The sequence below is a fragment of the Monodelphis domestica genome, chromosome 2 (assembly GCF_027887165.1).
Source record: "Monodelphis domestica isolate mMonDom1 chromosome 2, mMonDom1.pri, whole genome shotgun sequence".
Lineage (NCBI taxonomy): Eukaryota > Metazoa > Chordata > Mammalia > Didelphimorphia > Didelphidae > Monodelphis > Monodelphis domestica.
In genome coordinates this window covers 300,115,109-300,141,373 of record NC_077228.1, presented here as the reverse complement: position 1 = coordinate 300,141,373, position 26,265 = coordinate 300,115,109, and the positions used below count along the sequence as shown (strand labels likewise).

At 37.3% G+C, this 26,265-nt stretch overlaps 1 protein-coding gene across 2 annotated transcripts in view; it reads right to left on the bottom strand.

Moving 5' to 3' along the window:
• The window catches only part of EFHC1 (EF-hand domain containing 1), an 82,430-nt gene extending 64,935 nt beyond the window's left edge, over nt 1-17,495 (bottom strand). The window contains exons 1-2 of one of the 2 annotated variants that reach the window (XM_007484089.3): nt 17,327-17,495; nt 13,493-13,714 (exon numbers count right to left, since the gene is read on the bottom strand). In XM_007484089.3, the coding sequence (XP_007484151.2) occupies nt 13,493-13,714; nt 17,327-17,389 (285 nt within the window). In that variant the 5' untranslated portion in view covers nt 17,390-17,495. The remainder of the gene's footprint in view (nt 1-13,492; nt 13,715-17,326) is intronic. The other variant, XM_056818396.1, reaches the window with a different exon arrangement.
• Between the last annotated feature and the right edge of the window lie 8,770 nt (nt 17,496-26,265).

Sequence of the window (26,265 nt, the reverse complement as noted above, 5' to 3'; positions counted from 1 at the left end):
TTCACCACCCCTTAGTGAAGCTGTTAAGGGGTACTGCCCAGGTAACAAGGGATTCCCTGATGTGAGAGGGTGATGGAGAGTTGAAGGAAGGCCTCCCCTTACAGATAGACCAGGGGGTAACCTTAGGTCTACGAGTACAGAAAGGACTGGAGGATAAACCTCCCCCATGTACTGGACTCAGCTGGGGAGGGGTCCTGGTTGCTCTCTATTGAGGTTGATCTTCTCAAAGTTTCCAGGCTAAATTATTTGAATGAAATCTGACTGCGATGTAAAAGGTTCAATGACTTTGGATATAAGGCAGAGGAGGAGAGATGGAAAGAGGGATTTGGTATCTCTAATTTGTTTCCCTAATCGTGGTCTTTCACTCAAAAGACAATCTGAGTTTCTCCACCCCATCTCAAACTAATTTTCCCAACTATTTATAATCTATTAGAGCTAAGAAATGACAGAACAGGTACATGAAGGCTAAAGGGGGAGAGCTGGGCTCTCTTTGACAGTGAGCCCATGACTCTCTCCCTCTGAGGAATCTGATCCTCTGTAGAGATGTTCTTTGAGGTATCAGATTGTCAATATCATTTGGCAGATGAAACTTCTGGATATTGAATTGATAAATCTCCTTTATGACTTACGATGAGGTCCCTAACAAGGAAGTTGCTTCCTGCTTGGTCCAGGTTTCAGCTCAAAAAGCCCAGAATTCTTTTCTCAAGTCTCCTCTTCTTACCCAGCATTCTCTGTTTCCAACCATTGCTGCTGTCACTCAAATCCTTATACTAGCTTTAGCAATTAGAGAAGGAAAAGAAATTAAAGGAATTAAAGTAGAGAATAAGAAAACTCAACTATCACTCTCTGTGGATGATATGATGGTATACTTAGAAAAGCCTAGAAAATTAACTAAAAAACTATTTGAAATAATTACTTTAGCAAAGCTGCTGGATATAAAATAAACGCACATAAATCATCAGCATTTCTACATATTTCTAACAACACTCAGCAGCAAGAATTAGAAAGAGAAACTCCATTTAAAAATCTCTCTAGACCCTATGACAAACCTATGGCACATGTTCCAGAGGGGGCACTCATAGCCCTCTCTGTGTGTTTTCACAGCATGGACCGAGCACAGAAAGCCATAGTGATGTGGGGCTGAGCTTCTCCCCTTTCCCTCTCCACAGGCATTTCTCATATCACCCTCCCCTCTAAAAGGTTCACCAGGGGGGTAGATAGATGGCTCAGTGGATTGAGAGCTAGGCCTAGAAATGAGAGGTCCTAGGTTGAAATCTGGCCTCAGGCATTTCCTAGCTGTGTGACCTTGGGCAAGTCACTTAACCCCCATTGCCTAGCCCTTACCACTCTTCTGACTTGGAGCCAATACACAGGAAAGTAAGGACTTAAAAACAAACAAACAAACAAACAAATAAATAGATAGATAGATAAATAAATAAATAATTGAATAAATAAATAAATGAATGGATAAATAAATGAAAGTTTCACCATCACTGTTCTAGACAATATAAAATACTTGGGAATCTATTTGCCAAGACAAACACAGGAATTATATGAACACAATTACAAAACACTTTTCACACAAATAAAATATGATTTAAACAATTGGAAAAACATTAATTGCTCCTGGTTAGGATGACTAATATAATAGAAATGACAATCTGACCCAAATTAATTTATTTATTCAGTGCCATACCTATCAAACTACCAAAAAACTTCTTTATAGAACTAGAAAAAAATACAACCAAGTTCATCTGGAAGAATAAAAGACCAAAAATATCAAAGGAAATCATGAAAAAAAAGTGAAGGATGGGGGCCTAGTTGTATCAGACCTTAAACTATACTATAAAGCAGTTGTCATCAAACAAAATGGTACTGGGGGCAGCTGGATAGCTCAGTGGATTGAGAGCCAGTCCTAGAGACAGAAGGTCCTAGGTTCAAATCTGGCCTCAGATACTTCCCAGTTGTGTGACCCTGATCAAGTCACTTAACCCCCATTGCCTAGCCCTTACCACTCTTCTGCCTTGGAACCAATCCACAGTATTGATTCCAAGATGGAAGGTAAGGGTTTAAAAAAAAACCACACACACAATATGGTATTGGCTAAGAGACAGAAAGGTAGATCAATGGAATAGACTAGGGGTAAATGACCTCAGTAAGCTAATGTTTGATAAACCCAAAGATCCCAGCTTTTGGGACAAGAACTCACTATTTGACAAAAACTGCTGGGAAAATTGGGAAACAGTATGGGAAAATTTTGGTTTAGATCAACATCTTATACCCTATACCAAGATAAATTCAAAAAATGGTAAAAAACTTAAATATAAAAAGTAAAATCATAAATAAATTAGGTGAATATAGAATAGTATACCTTTCAGATCTGTGAGAAAGGAAGGAATTTAAGACCAAGCAAGAGACAGAGAATATTGCAAAATGTAAAATGAATGACTTTGATTATATCAAATTTAAAAGGTTTTGTACAAACAAAACCAAATGCAACCAAAATTAAAAGGAAAGTAATAAACTGGAAGAACATTTTTATACCAAAACTCTCTGCAAAGGTTTAATTTCCCAAATATATATGGAATTAAGTCAAATTTACAAAAAATCAAGCCATTTCCCAATCAACAAATAGTCCAGGGATATGAATTGGCCATTTTCACATGAAGAAATCAAGACTATCAATTAGCACATGAGAAAGTATTCTAAATCCCTCTTGATTAGAGAAATGAAAATTAAAACAACCCAGCAGACTGGCCAATATGGCAGCAAAATAAAGTGATAAATGTTGGAGGGGATAAGGCAAAATTGGGACACTAATACCTGCTGGTGGACCTGTGAATTGTTCCAACCATTCTGGAAGGCAATTTGGAACTATGAGCAAAGGACTTTAAAAGATTGCCTACCTTTTGATCCAGCCATACCACTGTTGGGTTTGTACCCAAATGAGATAATAGGGAAAAATATGTGTACAAAAATATTCGTGGCCATGCTCTTCATGGTGACAAACAATTGGAAAATGAGGGGTGTCCATTGATTGGGGAATGGCTGAATAAATTGTGGTATCTAATGGTGATGGCATATTATTGTGCTGAAAAGAATAATGAACTAGAAGAATTCTAAGTGAACTGGAAAGACCTCCAGGAATTGATGCAGAGTGAAAGGAGCAGAACTAGGAGAACATTGTACACAGAGAGGGCTCTATTATGACAGAATCGAACACAATGGATTTTTCTACTAGCAGCACTGCAATGACCCAGGACAATCCAGAGGAACTTATGAGAAAGAACCCTATCCAAATCCAGAGAAAAAACTGTGGGAACAGAAATGCAAAAGAAAAGCATGATGGATCATGTAGTTTGATGGGAATGTGATTGGGGTTTTGATGTTAAAAGATCGCTCTACTGCAAATATGAATAACATGGAAATAGGTTTTGAACAATCATACATGTATAACCCAGTGGAAGTGCTTATCAGCTTTGGGAAGGGGGAGGAAAGAGCAGGGAGTTGGGAGGGAATCATGAATCATGGAATCATGGAAAAATAATCTAAATTAAAAAAAGAAAAAAGACTAGAACAACATATAACAAGTATTACATATCACGACCAAGTTGTATTCTTACATGGAATTCAAGGTTAATTTGTTATTAGTAAAACTATAAACTTAACCATGTTAAAAACAGACAAAAATCATTATAATCAATAAATGCAGAAAAATCTTTTGACAAAATATAATGTCTCTTTCTGTTAAAAACACTAAAAATGCAATAGATCTTTCCTAAGAATCTAAAACTGTGAGCTACCATTATTTATAACAGAACATTAAAAAAAAATCTTTTCAGTAAATTCAGAGCTTACAAAGTTGTCAACTGTCAACCATTTCCATTTACCACTGTACTACAACAAATGCTGGCTGGAGCAATAAAATAAGAAGGAAAACTAAGGAAATAAGCACAGGTAAAAAAAAAGACACAAATATTTGCAGATGGCATGATCTCTTTAGAGAACTCTAAAGAGTCAACTAAAAAAATAAAAAAAATAAACAATAAGTTCAATAAACTTGCAGGATATAAAATTTGTTATTCTTTAGGCATGACCAATTGTTGGTGACCCCATTTGAGGTTTTCATGATAAAGATTCTGGAATGGTTTGCTATTCTCTTCTCCAGCTCACTTTATAGATGAGGAAACTAAAGCAAACAAGGTTAAATGACTTGCCTAGAGTCACTCAGCTAGTGTTTGAGGACACATTCAACTCAGGTCCTCCAAACCCAGCATTCCATCTACTGAGCTACCTCACTGCCCATTAAGTCATTTTAGACCAATACCTAATACCTTATATAAAAATAAGCTCCAAATAGAGATATGACCTACATTTAATTCTCCCATTTTCCATCAGCTTCTCTGCCTAGTTTTAATTCTAAGAGTTTCTTGCCACACCCAGGATAAACTTATCCCCTGAAATCAAATAGACTCAGCTTTTGATATTCAACACCTCTCTATATTCTTAGTGGTCAGCTGGAGGGCAGAACAATAAATTCCTCCCAAAGGTTTCCTTTATAGATGACTCAGAATTTTCCAGCTAACTCTCCATTTTCTATCAGCTGTTTCTGCCTGGCTTCAACTCTCCAGCCTCACTCTCTTCCTCTTTTTTTCAGTTTCCTTTTTCCTACCGTCCTCCTTGCCCCCCTTCCCCCATGCCTTTAGATCGTAAGCTCCTTGGGGACAGGAACAATCTTTCTTTTTCTTAATTGTATCCTGGGTTTAGCACAATGCTGGCACATAGTAGGTGATTAGCAAACACTCATTTTATATATAAAAGGTCAAATCATAAATAAATTAGAGAAACATGGGGGAAATTACCTATAAGATCAATGGAGAAAAGTCGATAACCAACAGGGATTAGAGAGGATCACAGAATAACTAAATAATTTGGATAGCATAAATTTAAAGGTTCTTGCACAGACAAAGCTAATAAAGCTAAGATTAAAAGGGAAGCAACTGAAAAAAAATCTTTGTACCAAATTTCTTTAATAAAGGTTTCATTTGGGACTGTTTCAAATTTGTAAGAATAAATGCTATTTCCCAGTTGAAAAATGATCTAAGCATATGAAAAGGCAGTTCTCTAGAGCCCAAATCCAGGCTACATACATATGCATAAATGCTCCAAATCACTACTAATTAAAGAAATAAGGATTTAAGCAGTTCTGAGATTCACATTCATTAGAGTGACAAAGTTGACAAAAAAGGAAAATGATAAATGTTGGAAAGGCTATGGGAAAACAGATGAATTGTTGGTGAACCAGTGAATGCATACAATTGTTCTGGAAAGCAATCTGGAATTATACACAAATAACAGCACATATGTTCTCGCCCAGTTACACTAAAGCTAGGTTTATACCCTAAAGAGATCAAAGTAAGAGGCAAAGGTTCTATTTGTAGAAATATATTCATTGCAGCTCTTTTTGTAGTGGCAAAAAATTGGAAACTAAGGGGATGCTCATTAGCTGAGCAAGACTGACTAAGTTCTGGCAGATGAATGGGATGGAATACTATTGTGCAGTAAAAAACCATTTCAAAAGGATTTGGAAAGACTCTATGAAATGATGTAGATGGAAGTCATCAGAATCAGAAGGACAATTTATAATATGACATCAATGTTATTTTAAAAATGAACAATTCTGAAAACCTTTCAAACAGATAAAGAATGAATTGAGAAGAACCAGGAGAATAATATATACAATTCTGGCACTGTAAAAACAAACAACTTTGAAAGCTGTAAGACTATAACCAACACAATGATTGTTCATGATTCCAGAAAACTATTCATACTTTTTATAAGAAATCTGTCCCTCCCCCCCTCCAGGGCAAAAGTGGGAGTGAGAGAAAATAGATTTCCTTTGGAGGAAGGGAGGTGTAAAGATGTGTAATGTTGCATGCCCTTTCATAGATGAAGTCACTGAATCATTAGTTTTATTTAACTGTTTTATTTTGTACAAAATATCTTTCATACTTTAGGGGAAATTTGTAAATGTTTGTAATGGGGGGGATCAATAAAACCTTCTCTTTAATTGTTTATCAAATACAGACTAATACTACACAGTTGTTTAGGATAGAAGGTTATAACTTCAGATTTAACGGGTGTATATTTAAGAATTATTTTTTATTAAAATATGTTGACTTCCCTTTCTGAGTCCCCTTTAGTGATTTTCATTGATCTTTTTGCTGCTTTTGACATCATTAACTAACCTCTCTTCTCCCACATATTCTCTCCTCCCTTTGCTTTTGACACTATTCTCTCCCAGTTCTTCTATCCGTCTCATTACTTCTTTTTAAAATTTTAAACCCTTACCTTCTGTCTTAGAATTGATACGTTAGTATCAGTTCCAAAGCAGAAGAGTGGTAAAGGCTAGGCAATTGGGGTTAAGTGACTTGCCCAGGGTCACACAGGGTCTGAGGTCATATTTGATACCAGCACCTCACATCTCCAAGCCTGGATCTGTGTCCACTGAGTCACCTAGTTAAGCTTCTGCCTCACTGTTTCTCAGGTTTCTTCTGCTTAATCATCCTCCATCTCTTCCATGTAATTGTCAGTGTCCCCCTAGGCTCTGTCCTGGTCCCTTATCTCTTCAATTTATATGCTCATTCTCTTAGCAACCTCATCAACCCCAAATGAATCCAATTATCATTACTTGTAATTCCCCAAACCATAGATCTGACCCCTACTTCTTTCTGGAACTGCAGACTTATTAGTAATAATGATTAATATTTATAACATATTATTAATTAATGTCAATAAACATTGTTAATAATTGATATCAATAATGTATCTGCTATTCCAGAAATATTAACAAACTTCAATAGAATAATTATAACAACAATACATTTCTAGAGTGCTTTATGATTTCACATATATTATTTCATTTGAGCCTCACAAAAACCCTCGCAAACAGAGGTTAAATGTCTAAGTCTGGATTTGAACTCAGGTCTTCTTGACTCTAGGACAGTGCTCTATCTACTACCTCACTTAGATACCTCAGTATCTTCACTGCTCAACCTACCCCTCTCCTCTAAACATCCCTCTTATTGTTGAGGGGACCACAATTCCCCTAGATACTCTCATGCTGAAAACCTCTACATTAACTTTGATTTTTGCCTTTCCCTCAATTGTGGATTGTCAAATAGGGACAATTCTTGTCTAACATGACCATTCTGCAATCCTGGATTCAGGAACTCCTGAGTTCAAAGCTGGCCTCAGAAACGTGTGTGATCCTGGGCAAGTCCCTTAACCCTGTTTGTCTTCTTTTCCTTATCTGTAAAATGAGCTGGAGAAGGAAATGGCAAACTACTTCAGCATCTCTGCCAAGAAATATCCTTCCCCATGGGGTCACAGTCAGATCTGATTGAAATGACTGAACAAATCCAGCCAGAATAGTGGGCCAACTTTTTCCTGAACCTGGAATTCCATCTCCCATCCTGTGTAGTAGTATATAGGCTACCAACTATCCCCACCAATACCTGAAATTTACTTGCTTCTCATGGCAGCCCCTTAATTTCCCCAGCTTCCTGGAAAGGCTCAGCTAAGATGTTATTTCCTTAATCAAGCCTCTCCTTTTTCCTGAATTGTTACTGTATTCTCCTTTCTCAAGTCACTTTGAATGCACATAGCACTTTCTAATCTCAGAAAGTAAACTCTTTGAGGACAGAGGAAGCTTCTTTTTTTCCCCCCTTCATCTTCTCAATGTCTAGTAAAGTGTCCTGCATATAATAGATGTTTAATAAAGGTTTGTAGAATGGAAGGCAACATGGTCCTTTGAAAAGAACACTGAATCTGGACTCAGAAGTCTTAGGTTTATTTTTGTCTCTGAGTGACCATAGGATGTGACTGCCTGGGCATCAATTTCTTAATCTGTAAAATAAATAGGTTATACCAGATAGCCTTGGTGGTCCCTTCCAACTGTAGGTCTATGATTCTATGAATTATAGATAAATGTCCAGGGAACAGTGAAAGACTCAGGAAACAAAGGAGTCTGGCGCTAGGCCCTTGGAGATCAGTCATTTGAGTCAGGCCTCTTTACTCCTCCAAATTCCAGTAACTATTGCATATAAAAGGAAAGTGTAGTAACAACTGTTTATCAACCATAGTCTAATATTAATCATAGTATTTGGGACGGCAAGAAGTTATAACTGTAAGTTTAACATGAGAATTAGTTTCTGTTAAAATATGTTAACCCCCCCTTCTTATTTCCCTTTAGGATTTTCAATCCCTAAATTGCCTTTCCAATTAAAAACCTTTCCTCCATCATACATAATTGTATAAAAATGCTTTGATTTGATTTTGAGCTTACAAGTGTTATAATTTATTCTTTTAACTATAGAGATTGGATTTCAGAGAGATCGGTTAATGCTGAACTTGCTAAGTTTGAGGATGTGGTGCCACTTCCCATTTAAGTCTCTTTCCTAAAATGAGAACTGTATCTAGAAGTGAAGCATGATAACAGTGACTTTATCATAGGGGGCATTTTCATATTATCTGCTTCAGATTACATATAGACACAGAAACATTCTACTTTTGTGGATGCCAAACAATCAGAAGCTCAAATAATAAGAAACATTTTTCAGCCCTAGAGATGGGAGGTCCTGGGTTCAAATGTGGTCTCAGACACTTCCCAGCTGTGTGACCCTGGGCAAGTCACTTGACCCCCATTGCCTAGCCCTTACCATTCTTCTGCCTTGGAGCCAATACACAGTAATGACTCCAAGACAGAAAGTAAGGGGTTTAAAAAAAAAAAGAATGCTATGGCAATAGTCCAGGCAAGAGGAGAAATGAAAGAAGATCATGATCAATTAAGTGGAGAGAAGAGGGTAAATGAAAAACATTCTAGTAGTAGATTCATTTCTATATAATTTTATTATTATTGAATTCTAATTCTTTGAACTTTGGCCACCCAAGAATGTTGCATTCAGTAGCTATCAATAGGGAAAAGAAAACAAACATTCAATTGATGAGAATACTCCATTTCCCCATCGTTTCTGAAGCAGAAGGAATAGATGATCCAATAAGCTCTGAGAGCTCTGTTCACCTGTTTAAGCACCATGACTGCTGTAATTTGCTTCATAATGTCTGGGTTGTGGTTTCAATGACCTTCCTTATTATGTATAAAAGGATGTGTTTGCTTCTTAGAATTCTGTAATTGCAATGTTCTTCTTCCTCACTCTGGAGAATATAAATGAATTTATATCGCTTGCTAGAAAATATACATAGTCACACACATTTATAGACTTTGCTATATTAATAATTAAGGGATTTCTCTCCTTGTTAGGATCTTTCTTTGTGTATTCCAATACTTTATCCCTCCCCCTCCCACAATCTTCCCCTTCCCATAGAATATTTTAGCATTCTTATGTAGAATCCTGAAGGGGAAAAAAGACAAAAGTACCTCCATCAGCTGTTTATATTTTCATCAGAGGGCAAGCCAAGGCTGCCTTTCTGGCACAGGCCAGGCAATTTAAAATTGTCTTGTTCTTGTTGTTTAGTCATTTCAGTCATGTTCAATCCTTCATAAACCCATTTGGGGTTTTCATGGCAAAACATGGAGTGGTTTGCCATTTCCTTCTCTAGCTCATTTTTTTTTCCAGATGAAGAAACTGAGGCAAATAGGTTAAGTGATTTGCCCAGGGTTGCCTAGATAGTGTTTGAAGTCAGATTTGAACTCAGGAAGATGAGCCTTCCTGACTTCAGGTGTGGCATTCTATCCACTGCACCATCTATTACCCCATATACTCCTGTGCAGTTTTAATTGCTTATTATCTTTTTTTGGTTCTCCCCCAGTTGAGATCTCATTTCCCCAATTATAACTTCATAGCTATCTGAAACCAAATGGTCTGTAAGACCCTGCATTGTAGATGAGATGAATCTGGGTGGCATAGTGGATAGAATCCTCAACTTGGGAATCAGAAAGACCTTAGCTTAAATCCTGCCTCAGACTAGGTATATGCTCTCTTCTTTGTGGGTAAGCAGAAGAGGGAGAAGCTTTTTTGCTGATTAAAAAGTGAAGTATGTAAACAGAGAAAAAATGATTAGGTAAATTGGGGCCACTTATAGAAGCAACTGGAATGAAGACTTTTGGTATGAGTTTGAGGAATAAGGAGACCTAATTGGTTTCTCCTACTTAGTTAATGTCCCTGTAGCCAGCCATAAGGTGTTGCTTTAGAGCAGTGATGGCCAACCTTTTAGAAACTGAGTGCCCAAACTGCACCCTCAGGCTGCATGTGAGCTGCCCCCTTACCTCAGTTGTAGCAGTCCGCCCCCTGGCTATGGGCAAGGGGAAAACAGTATGTGCAGATTGCTCAGTCTTGGGCATGCTCAGTAGTGCTCATGGCTAGGAAGGCATCTGACCCTTGACCCCAGCTTCTCCCAGGTTAGGCGGGAAAACAGGTTTCTTTGTTCTCACCTGGTTAAGAGAAACCACACCTACGCATTGTCATTAACCAATGAGAATCATCCCTATGTACTGTGTATATTTGCATATCAAAAACTATATCTAGCCCAGCAAGCTCCGCCTTCGCTCTCTCTGCTCTCTGCTCTCTGCTCTCCTTCTCTTTCAGGCTACCTGATGGCTGTCCTTGCAGGAGCTTGGCCTCTGGCCAAGCTCCATCTTTAATCTTTCTCTATTCACCTCTCTGACCTGCGTGGTATGGATCTCAGGACTGGAAAAGCCTACAGAATTGGTCCTTTGATCAGAGCTCAGCTGTGGCTCATTGATAATTAATAAAGACTCATCCTAACCACCTCATATCTCTATTAGGACTCCGTCACTTCCCTCGTGGTATCAAAACTTCTATCCTGTCTCTATCTTCCTACCTTGTGGCTTCTCTCACCTCTGAGAGAACCAACATCAGTCAGGGGAGGGAGAAAGCACTCCCATTGGGCTGCTGGGTAGAGGGGCAGGTAATGTAAGAAATGTCCTCAGGCATGGTAGAGAAGGGGAGGAGAACAACCTCTTCAGGCATGGGTGCCATAGATTTGATAACACAACTGTAGAGGATAGAGTTTGGATGAAACTGCCTCAAAAAGAGGCAGAATTGATTATCCCAGATCACATTTGTGGTGATCCCAAACCCATGGAGCTTGGTTTTGGACTAGAACCTTCCATTTGACTGCTACCGACATGCCTTTAGTTTCTCGTCCTTTCTGTGAATTTCTTAGCAAGCACTGGCTTTGGCTCTAAATAATGACTGTTGGTCTAGGAGCAAAAGCAAATTCCAATATCAATTTTTATATTTTGTCTCTTAAGAAGTTTGTACAAATATACAAGTTATTAATTTAAAAAAGAGAGTTTAGATTTTTATGTTTCTACCACAAATTATTCACAGTGAAAACAGCTATTTTTTGTGAAGAAAGACTCCTGCTTTCTTTATCAATTAGTTAAAATGTTATTTGTTTTCAGAAATAAACACAAAACTTTGAACTTGATTCCCTGTAGAAAGTAAAGGGGGAAAATGAATGTTAGCTTTTTGATTTTTTAAAAAAATACAACATTTAGTTAGCATTCATGATAGCATTGTAGAATAATAAAATCAGAGTAGATGCATTTTACTTTTGATATAAAGCTTTCAGATATCCTTTTTAAAATTAAAAAACAACAACCTTTTACCTTCCATCTTGGAATAAATAGTAGGTATTGATTCCAAAGCAGAAGAGTAATTGAGGTTAAGTGACTTGACTAGGGTCACACAACTATGAAGTATCTGAGGCCAGATTGGAACCTCCCATCTCTAGGCCTAAATCTATCCACTAAGCAACCCAGCTGCCCCCCCAAGTATCCTTTTGATTGTGATGTCTGGTATTTCCCCATCACATAACACAAACTTAGAGGACCCTATTTTTATTTTGTTCAACTTTCATTTTTGTAGGTTAAGTTTAGGAATATGAAAGAGAAAAGAAATTGTTTCACTTGCTAAAATAAATAAATAAAATTGTCTGAAATTGATAGTTGCTTTTTCTACCTGTATCAGCAGCAAGAAATAATGTCAAAACATAGCCAATTCACAATGATACTAAGTGGTCTCAAGTGAGAACAACAGAAATATGTCAAGTGAATTTAGTTACAACTTCTCATGCTGCAAAACCAAATCAAATGTCAAAAAATTATTGTGTTTAACAATTTTTCCTACCTTAATACTCATAGCCAATGATCCTAAAATCTGACAATTGTGAAAGTAGGATGCATAGAATAAATCAACCTGTAAACAATAAAATAAACATACCATACATGTTGCCTATTGTCTCTTGAAGAAGAGAAAACTGGCGAGATGAAATATATTTGTAAATTTAAACCATCACAGAAAGTCAGAGATAGCAAATGTACCAATGGTAGTCTATCACTTAGACACTAATCAGGTAGTTTTAGATAGGATATAGACCATCAACTATATCTTTTATAAACTAGATTCTAAGGGACTATAGGCTGACTAGGAAGCCAAAAATTGGTGGGATGAGTCAAAGAACCAGACTGGAAAGAAATGGTAATGTCAAGATTAATTCTTCAATTCTAGAAAGAAATAGAATCGTTAATCATATTGAACAAAGACAGATCTGGTGAACTGAATGGATGGTATATGTCAAATAATGATGGACGAAACAAGGTATCCAGAGAAGTTATTTGAATAAACAAAAGGAAAAAAAAAACAAGATAAATTTTAAAAGGTGCAAGTACAGAGTCAAATGAATGCCACTGATTTGAGTACTTTTTAATAAATGGACTAAAAAGTAATCCAGAAAACACAAAGGGGGTTGGGGTTGGGGGACTATGACAAATACAAAAGCATTATCCAGACCATAAAGTCGCTTGGGAAATGGCAAGATTGGATGGGGGAAAATAGACTTGTACAGTGGGAAAAGCAATAGAGTTGAAAATATCAATAGACACAAACAATGCACCCATCACATAGCCAAGGCAAGGAGAAAAATAAGAAACAAGAGAAAAAGGTGCTACAACTTGCTCTTTAGTAGTTGTCTGCAGTGTATTTTTACAGAACTAGAAACATATTCAGTGAGATGGGAGGAAATGGTCATCTAAGTATCTGGACATACTATTTTTATTAGTATTTTATGGCATCCTTTGAGATCAGAGATCTCTTGCCACTACAGCACACTTTTCAAAAGAAGAAACTTACAGCAAATAAGCAGAACTAGAGTTCTAGCCTCTACCCTACAATTTCAAGTTTAATCAATCTACCTTGTCTTTAAACTGTAGCCTGAAAATATTCCAGTGAGATCTCTAGGGAACTTCTTACATTTATTTACTATAATATTCTTACTTACTAAAGAAAGCCTCTTTCCATCGAGAGCTCAGCTGTCTAAGAGCTGAAGCACTTGAAAAAAACGTTCTCCTTGGCATGTTGTCTGAAACCTGGTTTATTGTTCACTTCTCTGCAAGGAACTTACTCATCATGAAAATAAAGGAACTCATACAATCCCCAAGCCCTACCTTTTTGTCAAAGGCTACATGTGCAGGAATAAAGTCAGCAAGAGGAGTTTGCCTGGGTTCTTCATAGGTCAGCGTAGGTATCTTATTGGCTAATTCATCCAAATCAGTTTGGGACAGCTGGTTCACGTGGATTGGTTCTTTGCCGAGCCCCACTGCTGGAACTCGAGAGCAGGCATAGCCATTCTTGAAACTCAATGTCTGGTTTCGGGGAAAGGCAGTTTTCTGAGGAAAGAAATGGAATCATCAAAAACACTACCATATGTGCATTTGCTACATATTACTGTAGAATCCATTATTATAAAAACAGTTTTTATTCCTTGTTTTTAAACATCATTAAACTTCCTTGGAGAAAGTAAACTCAATTAAAAGATGATCATATTTTTGGCAAAGTATTAAATTACTTGTCTAGGGCTAAACAGTGAGGTTGTGTTTGAGCAGCAAATAAGACTTAGGAAATCCTACTCCTTAATTTATAACTGGATCACCTTTGAAAATAGAATTTAAAAAAAAATTTCATCAGCTAAGATTGTGAGCATTCGATGTCATGATTAATAATTTTTTAGTGGCATCTGTTAGCAGCACAATTCAGTAGCATGAAAGTTAGTTCTGAGAAATCTATTTTAATCTTTAATTAACATTTTTTCCTTGCTCACATTCTAATTTCCTTGAATCCTGGTCTAACTACTTTCAGCACTGTGATATACAGTAGCTTAGGTGGTGTAGTGGAGAGAGTGCTTGGGTCTGGAGTCAGGAAGTCCTGAGTTCAAATTTGGCTCTGCCTCAGTTTCCTCAGCTATAAAATAAGGATAAGAACAGTGCCTACATCACAGGATTGTTTTAGCATTTCTTTTATTTTTTCAACCCTTACCTTCTACCTTAGAATCAATACTGTGTATTGGTTCCAAGGCAGAAGAGCAGTAAGGGCCACAGGATTGTTTTAAAATCAAATGAGACAATATTTGTAAAACAGTATAGTGTTGAACACATAGTAGGTGCTTAGTAAATTCTCTTTTGGATTCCTTATTTGAAAGGATGGACTTGACTGAACACCTTCTCCTAAAATAATTGAAGAATATGCATATTTTCTACTAAAACAACTCATATAGAACGCTCAATAATTACTGCATCTGATTCATAATACATGAATAAAAAAAAAAAACTGGGTCTGTGATTTTGTTGTAAAAGGCAACTCTCAGATGAGGAAATCCTTTTGACCACAGCAGGATGGTGTCTCCTCTGGATTTATAGTATTGTCTAGAACAATAATGTCAAATTCAAATAGAAACCACAAATTAATATGTCTAAGCCATATTTTTATTTTTTATTAAACATTTTCCAATTATATTTTAATCTGGTTCCAGCTACACAAAGGAGTTTTGCGGGTCTTTTTCAGCTTGGGCAGTGAATATACTGAGAGATTAAATAGCACACTCATCTATATATATATATATCAAACATAGGATTTGAAGCATGTCTTTCTGACTGTGAGATCAGCTCTCCAAACGTTCTAGCATTCTACCTCACAAATAATTTACATTTGGTGCTACTTCTCTAATGAACAGATCTAAAAATATATGTAAAGTGCTTTGCAAAAGTTAAAGGGCTATATAAATGGTAGTGGTAGTATAGTAGTCATACTATCCAAATTTACATTTTCCTCTTCTCTCCCTAAGAACAAATGTAACATCTATTGCTTCAGGTCCTTTTCTCCTTTTTTGAATAAGAGGCTTCACTAATTCGTAATATGTACCACCTTTGAGTCCTCATGCAGGACTAGTACAGTACTGGGAAAATGGCCTTTCAAGCAAAAAGCATATTCATTCATCATTTTCCTTTCTCCTTCACAAAAGCTCACATTTTCTATAATGCTTACAGATTTACAAAGTGCATGCCTAATAACTACTCTGTGAGGAAGATGATACCTGTATTAATTTTATAGGTGAAATCACTAATGAAGGCCAGCAAGCAATACTTGGAAGTGGAGTTTAGGTGAGGTGGGGACTTGAGAAGGGATCATAAAAAAAGGGCTTCCATCATAATAGAGGTTTTTGATTTCCTCAAAACAACTTAGGGAGGTAGTTACAAAAATTACTGTTATCCTAGAGTACTTACCTCAAGGTCAGCCTATGGGGATATTTGCCTTGAAGGGGAAAAAACCAACCTAGCACCTTCCCTAAATTATAGTAGCTGTTTTCAAGTATTTGAAGGGCTTTCACCTAGGAGACACCTTATATTTGTTCCACTTGGTCTGGTGGACAGAAGTAGAAGCCATGAAGGAAGTTTCTAAGAGACAGATTTAGTCATGATATAAGAAAAACTTTCTAAGTACTAGACCTATTCAAAAATAGAGTAGACTGTTTCAGGAAGTAGGAGATCCCCTTCTCACTAGGGGTCTTCAACTGGAGGCTGGAGGCTGAAGGTGCTGTAGAAGGGATTCTTGATCTGGTATAGAATGCCCTCCCATCTCTAAGATTCTGTAATCCTCATTTTACAGATGAGTAAACTGAAGCTCAGAGGTGTTAAGGGATGTCATTAAATGGCATTGCTAGACAGCATCAGAAGCAGGATTTAAAACCAGATCACCCCAGATCTCAATGTTATTTATTGTGTTATAACTAAGGATTTGAGATGGTGGAAGGCAGGCAAGAAATGGAGATGATGCTAAGAGGGACATAGAGGATCTAAGATATAGAGTTAGAGGGAAGGGAGATGGACATGGGGGAAAGAGAGCTAAAGGAATAATTTGAGAAGAGGGGGGAAAGAAGAAAGAGCTGGGATAGGAGTTGGGGCTGGGAATGGGGAAAGATATAGTTTGAGGAGAAAGAATAAGGTTAAGGTTTAGAAGGGCTGTGGAACAGGCTCAAGATTTCATATAAAGGCATTTACAATACACTATGTAAATAAATGCCAATTATTATTGTTAGGAGATTGGAGAATGAAGATGGGGAAGAGGGATGAAGCTAGGCATCGGGAAAGAGAGAGATGGGACTGGGTGAAGGAATGAATTGAAATGAGAAGTTTGAGAATGGGATAGGGAAAGGGCTGCTGCTGGGAGAAAGGATATGAATGAGGGAGAGAAATGCAGGTTGAGGTTGGAAATGGACTTAGAAGAAAATATGGGAGTAAAAGGAGAGGGCTGGAAGATGGGCTGGGAATGGAGGGGGAAGGGTTGAGGGGGCCCAGGGAGGAGAGGATGGGGCTGCCAAGAGTAGGAGTGGGTGAGAGGGGGGAAGGGCTGGTGAATGTGTCTGAGAGAAGGAATATGGATTGAAGCTAGAGGTGAGAAATGGACCTCAGAGAAGGGATGGGAGTTGGAGAGGGCCTGGGATAGGATTCTGTGAAGAGGATTGAGGTAGAGAGGAGGAAGAGTGGGAGATAGCCTTGGGAGGAAGGACGGCAGTAGATAGAGAAGGCTGTGGTTGGAATTAGGAGAAAAGATGGGAATTGGAGGAAGAGGGGTAGTGAGGTGGAGGAAGGAGATAAGACCGAAAGAAGGGGGAAAAAGTGAGATGAGGTCTATATCTGATCGAGGGAGGAGAAGATTGATTCGAGAATAGGACTTCAGCTAAGGGAGGGAGACAGGGCTGGGAGCAGGGAAGGATTTGGAGAGCTGCAGCTTGGGTAGGGGGAGGTGGAGCCGGGAGAAGGGATAACGGCTGCAGCTGGAGCTGGAAGGTGGAGCTGGAGGTTGGAATGGGCTGGAGTGGAGCCATAGAGGGAAGTGGGTGAAAGGAGAGAAAGGATTGGGACAGGTCCCAGCTGGGAGCCGGATGCCTTTAGAGCAGGTGGGGAGTGAATGTGTCGAGGCCAAGTAGGAGCTGAGCTATTCCTCACCGTGGGGTCGACGAAGGTGAAGCCCGGCAGCAAGGGCAGCCCATGCACAGGTTTGGACACCATCGCCACAGCTATTGCCGCCTTCTAGGGCCCTGCTTCTGTCTATCTCGTTGCCTTGGCGACGGGAGCGCGCACGAGGGCTGTGCAACCATGGTAACGCCAAACATTCAGAGAGCAACCAACAGTGGAAGTCTGTAGCAGACAGAACTGAGAATGACGTATGCGCGCATGCGCATTCCAATGGCACTTGGCATCCTCAGACAGCTGGGAGCTTGAACTGGCAATCTACACCTCAGGGGAGTGTTCTCTGGTGGCTAGATGCTCCCTAGCCTACATAGTGGGGCGGGAGGGGAGGAGAGTCAAGGCAGGCTGCCCTTCTATACGGAATTATGAAGTTAGAGGAGTTGATTTCCCTTTCTTTTCTTTTTTTTTTTAAGAAAAATTTCATTTCCATTATGAACTTAAACACTGAAACACAGTCCACAAAGAAAAAAAGAGAATTCTATATGAAACTGAGCGTTTGTTATGAAGTTTTAAAGTTTATCTTAGCAAATTTAGGACAGCAATAAGATTTCCCTGTTTAATTTTGTTTATTTTTAAAAGTTTTGTTGTGTCTAACTTTGCACCCTAAATCTGTCACCTTTCTGTAAGGAATAACATTTCATCATTGGTTTCCTGGAATCATGAATAGTCATTATACTGACCATAATACAGCTTTCAAAGTTGTTGGGTTTTACAGTGTTGTTATCCTCTAAATTGTTCTCCTGGTTCTCATTTCATTCTTTTATTAATTAAAATCCTCAAAATTGTTTATTTTTAAATTTTGGTGTTATAAATTGTTCTGGTGCTGCTTTCTTTATTCTGATTCAGTTAATTTAATATTTTCCATGTCTCTTTGAACTCATCTGTCTCCTCATTTCATACAGTATGTTAGTATTCCACATTCGTGTTTCACAACTTATCAGCTATTCCTCAATTAATTAGTTCCCACTAATTATTTTGTATACAAAAGATACTTTCTTCTTTCTTTGATATCTTTTGGGCATAGGCCTGGAAGTGGCATAACTACATAAAAGGCAATAAGGCTTTCCTCTATTACTTCTCCTTTTTGTTTCCTGTTACTAGTTCCACACACTATCAAAACTTTTCTTAAGAAGTGATAGTTGTATGGCCAAAAGGCTATAAAATTGTGCATAGCCTTTGATACTGCAATACCAATGCTGGGTCTGTATGCTAAAGAGATCATAAACAAATAGAAAAGGCCTATATGTACAAAAATATTTACGGCTGCTTTTCTTGTGGTGGCAAAGAATGGGAAATTAAGGGGATGTCCATCAATTGGGGAATGGCTGAACAAATTGTGGTATTTGTTGGTGATGCAATACTATTGTGCTATAAGAAATTATAAGCAGGATGATTTCAGAAGAAAAAACTGGAAAAGATCTACATGAACTGATACAGAATGAAATAAACAAAACCAAGAAAACATTGTACACAGTAACAACAATATTGTACAACGATCAACTGTGAAAAACTTTACTCTCAGCAATACAATGATCCAGGACAATTTTGAAGGACTTTTGGAAAAGGGTGCTATCCACCTCCAGAGAAAGAACTGTTGGAGTTAGATGTAGATCAAAACATACTATCTTCCACATTCGTTTATTTACAGTTTTATTTTGGGGCATTGGTTTTATATCTGTATTCTCTTACAACAATGGCCAATATGGAAGTATGTTTTGCATGATAATACACATACAATCCAGATCAAATTATTTACCTTCTCCAAGAGGAGGGGAAGTAAGAGAAGAAGGGATACAATTTGAATGTTATACTTTCAGAAAATGTCTGTGAAAAATTGTGGTTGCATGTAATTGGGAAAATAACATATTTTTGAATTAAAAAAAAAAGAAAAGAAAAGAAGTGATAGTTTGTGACTGGGCAAGCCATTGACCCCAATTACCTAGCTGTTACTGTTCTTCTGTCTTGGAACAAATACTTGTATTGTAAGGGTTTAAATAAATTAATGGAGATAAAACAGCATTAAATTTGTTTTCTTATAAATTTGCCCATATGGGATTACAAACAACCACTTCTGCAATCTTTTCTCCATCTGAGACAGTATTTGTATGTTCACAGGTAGTAAAATATGAAGTCAAAGAAATGAATATCCAGTGCCAACATTTGAATGTATCACCAAATCATAGGGTAGGGAATGAGACTTTGTCCAGGCCCCTAACATTGTGTGAAGGGCAGCATAGCCTGCCTTTTTCTTCAACTACCTTGTACTTTGGTGATTATCTTGCCTTTGTTTTTGTTTTTCTGAGCAAGAGCATTGTTGCCAAGTTGCATTATATATATTTTTAATGATGTTTGGGCACCTGCAATCAGTCATTCTTCATCTCCAAGAAGGGAAGGAGAGAAAAAAAGAAATTGGTCTCAAAACTAGAGCATGATAGGTTTTCAGTTGAGTTACACTGAGAACTAAATTCCTGATGGTGAAAATTGATTTTGTGACTGGTTACAGAGGGAGGTTGATGGATTCTGTTTCACATTGATAGGTTGGAGGAAGGAGAGAAGGACCTTGTAAGGAACAGATTTTGATCTTATCTGAAATGATCTACTTTGTAACCTATTAGATTCTAAGTACACAATCAATAAATAGCATTAAGCACATTATATACATACATACATAAAAATATAAGAAACAAAATATTAAGAGAAGGTGGGAAACTGTAAGTAGATTCAGAAAGGTATTTTGTAGAAGTTTATTCATTAGTTGAGATTTGAAAGGAACTAGGTGTTCTCAGAGGCAATAGAGCCTCAAATGAACACAGAGATAAAAAATGGAATCCAGTTTGGCTAGTCTATAGTATCAGAATGGAAGTAATACACAAAGATGCACTTAAGCCAAATTGTGATGGTTTTTAAATGGTAGGCAGAGGAGTTTGTTTGATTTGTAAAGGATAATTTTAGCGTTGTGACCTAAACTATATTAATTATTGGTCGCCATGGATATCCCAAATAAAAAAAATACCCAAGTCAGCTGGAAATTTATGGTGATTTAATATAATGGAAAGAAATTAAGAATAAAGGAAAAGGAAAGGGTGTAGGATTTCTCCCACCTGGCTTGTGCCATGGGGAAGATTAGAGGCTCTAGAAAGATAAGGTTTTGGAGAGTAAAGGAGGAAGGAATCAGCTTGAACTCCAAGAGGGCTCAGCCAAGATGCCTAAACCTGAATTAGCTCAAGGGCAAACTCACTGTCAAAACCCAGACAAAGAGTTGCCATCACACCAAGATGTCAGAACACTTAGCACACTGCCAGCCAGAACCACCTCTCTGGGGAAAGAAACAGCCGAGAGGAAGCCCCACAAAAAAAAAAAAACACAAAAAAAACCACAAAAAAAAAAAACCCTAGATGATTCTATCTCCCTTTTCTGAATCTCCTCTGTACTAGTTGTAGCCTAAGCTTGACTTAGGACAGCCCAGGGGTCTGTCAGCTATTTCTGATTTGTCAATTTCTCTATCAAAGGCCATCCTCCTAAACACTCAGTCTTCAAGCATGGTTACAGACATTCCCGATTTTGTATACAAAGTAGGGTGGAGTAATGTAAAGTTCCCCAAATATCCCTGATGTTGTTAGAACAAGCATCTTCATTGTTACAAATCAGGAGATAGTTAATCCAATCTTTACAATCCCCCTGATGATCATTGGGAGACTAGTCTCCCTACTGATCATTTAACATAATCATCTTATAGTCCTAAAGCACTTCTAACTACAGATGTATACAATATTCAATTTCTAAGGGGAAATTACAAGTTACAATAGTTAGGTAAAGAGGGAAATAGAAGAAGGACAGACAGCAAACCAATGTTTGCTGAGCACGTTGACAAAAAACAATTAGGGGGCAGTCCCCTTTTGGCATAGGAGTATACATTCAAATAAATGTTCAATCAACCACACCCAAAGTTCATTCTTGATCTTCTTGATGTAGTGTAGGTTTTCTGGCATCTTTCTGAAACAGTTCGTTTTCTAGATTTAGGAGTTAGCAAGCTTCTTCCTTGAAGATCTTTCTTGAACAAAAATTCAAAATCTTGGATTTTTATTAAAATACAGATTCTAGGGCATAGGTTGTTAACAAAAATGTCACAGACCCTTTTGGCAATTTGGCAATTTGGGGAAGCCTGTAGATTCCTCAGAATATTTTTAAATGCATAAAATTAAATTTTAAAAAGTATATTAAACTATATAATATATACATTTACAAATTACATTTTATATATACATTTATTTATTTGGTATATATTATGCATAAATTGATATAAATATAATAATATGATATATACATATTTAAAAACAAAAGGAAACAATTATATTAAAATACAATTATTTAAAATTTTGTTTTAAAAAGTCGCAGACCTTAAATCAAGGACCATTGTCTTAGAGGGAGTAGGGTTGCTATTGATATTGAAAATAGGATTGATGTAATCAAACATATGCTTTAGGAATAGCACTTTGGCAGCTATGTGTATTGGAGAAGAGATGTGAGGTAAGGATACCTATTATGAGGCCATGGTGGGTTGGGGAGGAGGAAGAAGGGAATAAGCATGTATATAGCATCTTCTTTGTGCTAGAGGTAATGAGAGCCTGTGAGAAAAGAGTGTGTGAATGAATTTGAGATGTTATAAAGGAAAAATCAACAAGTTTAAACAAAAGATTGGTTATGTAGGGTAAGGGTGTGTTTTAATTTAAAATCTAAGAATTTTGATTTTTTGTTTGAGATTGTATTTTTATAAAAATCCAAGATTTTGATTTTTGTTTGAGAAAAGATCTTCAAGGAAGAAGCTTGATAACTCCTAAATCCAGAGAATTAATTGTTGCAGAAAGATGCAGAAAACCTACACTACATCAAGAAGATCAAGAATGAACTTTGGATATGGTTGATTGAACTGAAGTTTGATTTAACATTTATTGTAAATGTACACATTTATTGTAAATGTACACATTTATGCCAAAAGGGACTGCCCCTAATTTGGCTTTCTGTCAATGCGCCTAGGAAAACATTGGTTTTGCTTTCTTTCTTTTTCTATTTTCTCCCTCACTACTCTAATTTCCTCTTAGAAAAATTGAATATTGTATATATCTGTAGTTAGAAGTGCATTTAGGACTATAAGATGATTATGTTAATTGATCAATGGGGAGACTAGTCTCCCAATGATCATCAGGGGGATTGTGAACTTTAAAATTTCTCAGACCCTACTTCATAAGGTTTGGTTAAGACCATTTCCCATTTAAACAATGAAGGGACTTAGATCAGGAATGTGAGACCTCTACTCCACCCCTACTTAAGCATACTTTAGGGGAAGAAACTCCTTGCTGAACAATGAAAAATACTTAAACCCATACTTATAGTAAGGCAAAAGTTCTTAAGCTGTGCCTATTTTTAGATCTAATACAAAAGGGTGCTAAGTACCTATAAAGGTCAGGCAACTTGTGAATTTACAAGGAGCAAAGAGGTGAGAACTTACTCAGAGGTTTTTCCAGGGGTGAACTTAATCAAAAGTTTAAGTCTACTTAGGTGTGAATTAAGAATGGTCTGTCCTTTGGAAAAACGTCTACTGTGATTGGTAGATGTGAGAACTTAGGGGAGGTGACATAGGAGAAAATTCCCTTTAAAAGGAGGTCAGAAGCTGAGAGAAGGGGTCTCTCTCGGGAGATTCAGCTGGGAAAAGCTGAATTGGAGGAGGCAACTGGTATCTCTCTGAACACTAGAATTTTGCTTGGGACAAATCTTGTGGTGAGTGGATTGATGACTGACTGATTTCTCTCTTTTAAGGCTGGCCTAAGCTGGCCTAGCCTTTTTTCTCATTATTCCCTTTTTCTCTCTCTCCCCCTTTCTTTAATTCCTCATTGTATTAATTAAAATCTCTATAAAACCCAGTTGACTTGGGTATATTTCATATTTGGGAATTTTTCCCTGGCGACCACTTTATATTATTTGATTTAAAACAAGACACTGTCTTGAAACCATATTTTCTGTGGTCACAATTTAAGCCAAACACTTTTTTATCTGCCACAGTTTATAACTCCCACTATTTTACTCATCACAAGGGAGAGTGAGAATAATATTGAGGTGGTCAGCTGAGGTGATGAGAAAGATGGTGGTTTCCTTTTCCTTTCCAGCTATACTAATTTTTGCTTTGCTTTTAAAACCTTGGCTTCTGTCTTAATATCAGTTCTAAGAGAGAACAGCAAGGAGTATGAAAATGGGATTAAGTGACTTGCCCCAGGTCATGCAACTAAGAAGTATCTGAGGTCATATTTGAACCCAGGTTCTTCTACCTCCAGGTCTGGTGCTTCTCTGTGCTACCTAGCTGTCCTCAGCTATACTACTTTTGTATTTCTTTGGACCTCTCCATCATGCCTTCCTTCCTCAGGAATTCTTTAGTCCTGAAAGATTAATCAGCCTGGTACTCACATCTCTTCCTGTCTGATTAGAGCTGACTACAGGTTAGGGTCATGAGTTCCAAAGGGTTTATTTAAGAAAGAGGATCAAGACTAGAAGACTATAGTCTTCTCCCTATTTCCCATCATCTACACTGCTTTTGGATTTCTTTGGACTTTTCCATCACACCCCAGGACTGGGTACTTCTCTTTACCTCCTTTCCCTTTTAGCTTCCTTTTGTGTATTTTCTTCTCCCATAAGCTCTTTGAGGTCAGGGACTGTCTTTCTCTCTAAAAAGAAAAAGCAACAAACCAAAAACACTTTCATTTATATCACCAGCTCTTAGCACAATGCTTGGCACATAGTAGATGCTATTGACTGCTTCCCTCTACAGGAATTAGGGAAATTCAAAAGGGTAGGTTTGGAAAGATAATGACTTTCAAATTTTTGGAGCTGTCAAATTTGAGATGTCTGTGGGATATCTAATCTGAAATGTCTAACAGGCAGTTATTTTGGGGACTGGAGCTCAGGAGAGAGACTAAGCAGACTTGAGGAAGATGCACATTGTGGGTATACTGACTATACAGAAATTAGAGATAGAATATCACATAAGGGAAACAGCAAATAGGTCAGCTTCATGAGATTATAGAATGTTTAAAGGACAGCAATATACACCAAACCTGAAAAGGTAGGCTGGATCCAGATTGTAAAGGGCTTGAAAAGTTAAACAGAGGAGTTTGCTTTTAATCTTATAGATAAGAGGGAGCCATGGGAATTTCTTGAGCTGGAGGGTAACCTGTTCAGATCTGTGCTTTCAATTTCATATCCAGGTCCTCTAACTCCAAATCTAGTCACTGCTATTAATTTTGCATTATGATTAACTTTGTTATAAACCCTTAATAGTACACTACTCTCCTCCAAGAAATTACAAATACAAGGCAGGCCACTTCATTAAGACTTTTGATAGAGTCTTTTGTCTCTTCCTTGGTTAGTTAGAGAGAGACTAGAGGCAGAACCTGGAAAGGATGAGTCATCCTCATGGTCACTGTCCATTGTGGCACTGGCTTCTATTTAAAGAATGTCCTATGTTCAGATAACTTTCCTCTCCAGAGAACAACATGCTATTTAAATAGTTAACTGAGTGCTTCTCTCTTACCATTGTCTGAAAACAGAAAGTAACTCAAAAGGAAAATGTGGTTAGCCTGAAGCTCCTGGATAAATCTTTGTAGGGAAAGAAGTCAACCAAGTATGAGAACAAACAGAAGTATGGGGAGACAGGGTGATAATGCCTTTGGGCTTGAAAGAAGAGGGCAAGATGTGGGAAAACCATAGGTGATCAGAAGTATTTGGTGTGATACATGATTTACTCCCACTCAAGGACAGTCTTAAGAAAACTGATCCAAAGGTGATGCACCTGATGTTGACTCTACAACCTATAGCCACTATTTCCTATTGGTAGAAATGAGCGAAGGCATAAAAGGAAGTTGAAGACACTTTATAACTATAGGTGGTACCTTTTGATCCAGCAATACTACTACCATATCTGTTTTTCAAAGAGATAAAAAAGATGTTTGTACAAAAATATTTATAGCTGCTTTTTTTGAGGTGGCAAAGAATTGGAAACTAAAGAAAGGGATGTCCCTCAGTTGGGGAATGGATAAACAAATTGTGGTATATGATGGTGATGGAATACCTTTGTGCTATAAGGAATGATGACTAAGATGATTTCAGAAAGAGCTAGAAAGATATTTCAGTACAGATGCAGAGTGAAATAAGCAGAACCAGAACATTATACATAGTAACTGCAATATTGTGGAATGATTTAATGTGATAGACTTTGCTACTAACAGCAATACAATGATTCAGGACAATTCTGAGGGACTTATGAGAAAGAATGCTTCAGAGAAAAAACTGTTGGAGTAGAAATGCAGAAGAAAACATGATTTATCACTTGTCTATTTGGTTATGATTTGGGATTTTGGTTATTTATAAGATTATTCACTTACAAAAATGAATAATATGTTTTGCATGATAATATATGTACAATCCAAATTGAATTGTTTGTCAACTCTGGGAAGACAGAGGGAAAAGGGGAGGGAGACAACATAAATCACATAATGTTGGAAAACTTATTTGTAAATTTGTTATTAAAAATAAAAGAAAGATAAAACAAAAAAAACAAAAAAACAACCATCAGCAATTTGTGGTAATACTTGAGTAAGGACCTAACTCTGTAGATTTAGAGCCAGAAAGAGACCTTAAAGACCATCTGGTTCAACCCTTTTACTTTACAGGTGAGTGTACTGTCACAAGATGGTGGTACATAGATTTAGACCTGGAAGGGACTCTTGTCTCACCCCATTTTACAAATGAATAAACTGGTCTAAAGAAAGTAAATGAATTATTCAAATAAGTAAATTACCCAAGGCTAAGTGGTACAGTTATGATTTGAGCCCAGATCCCTTCATTCCTAAGCTGCATCAAAGTTACAT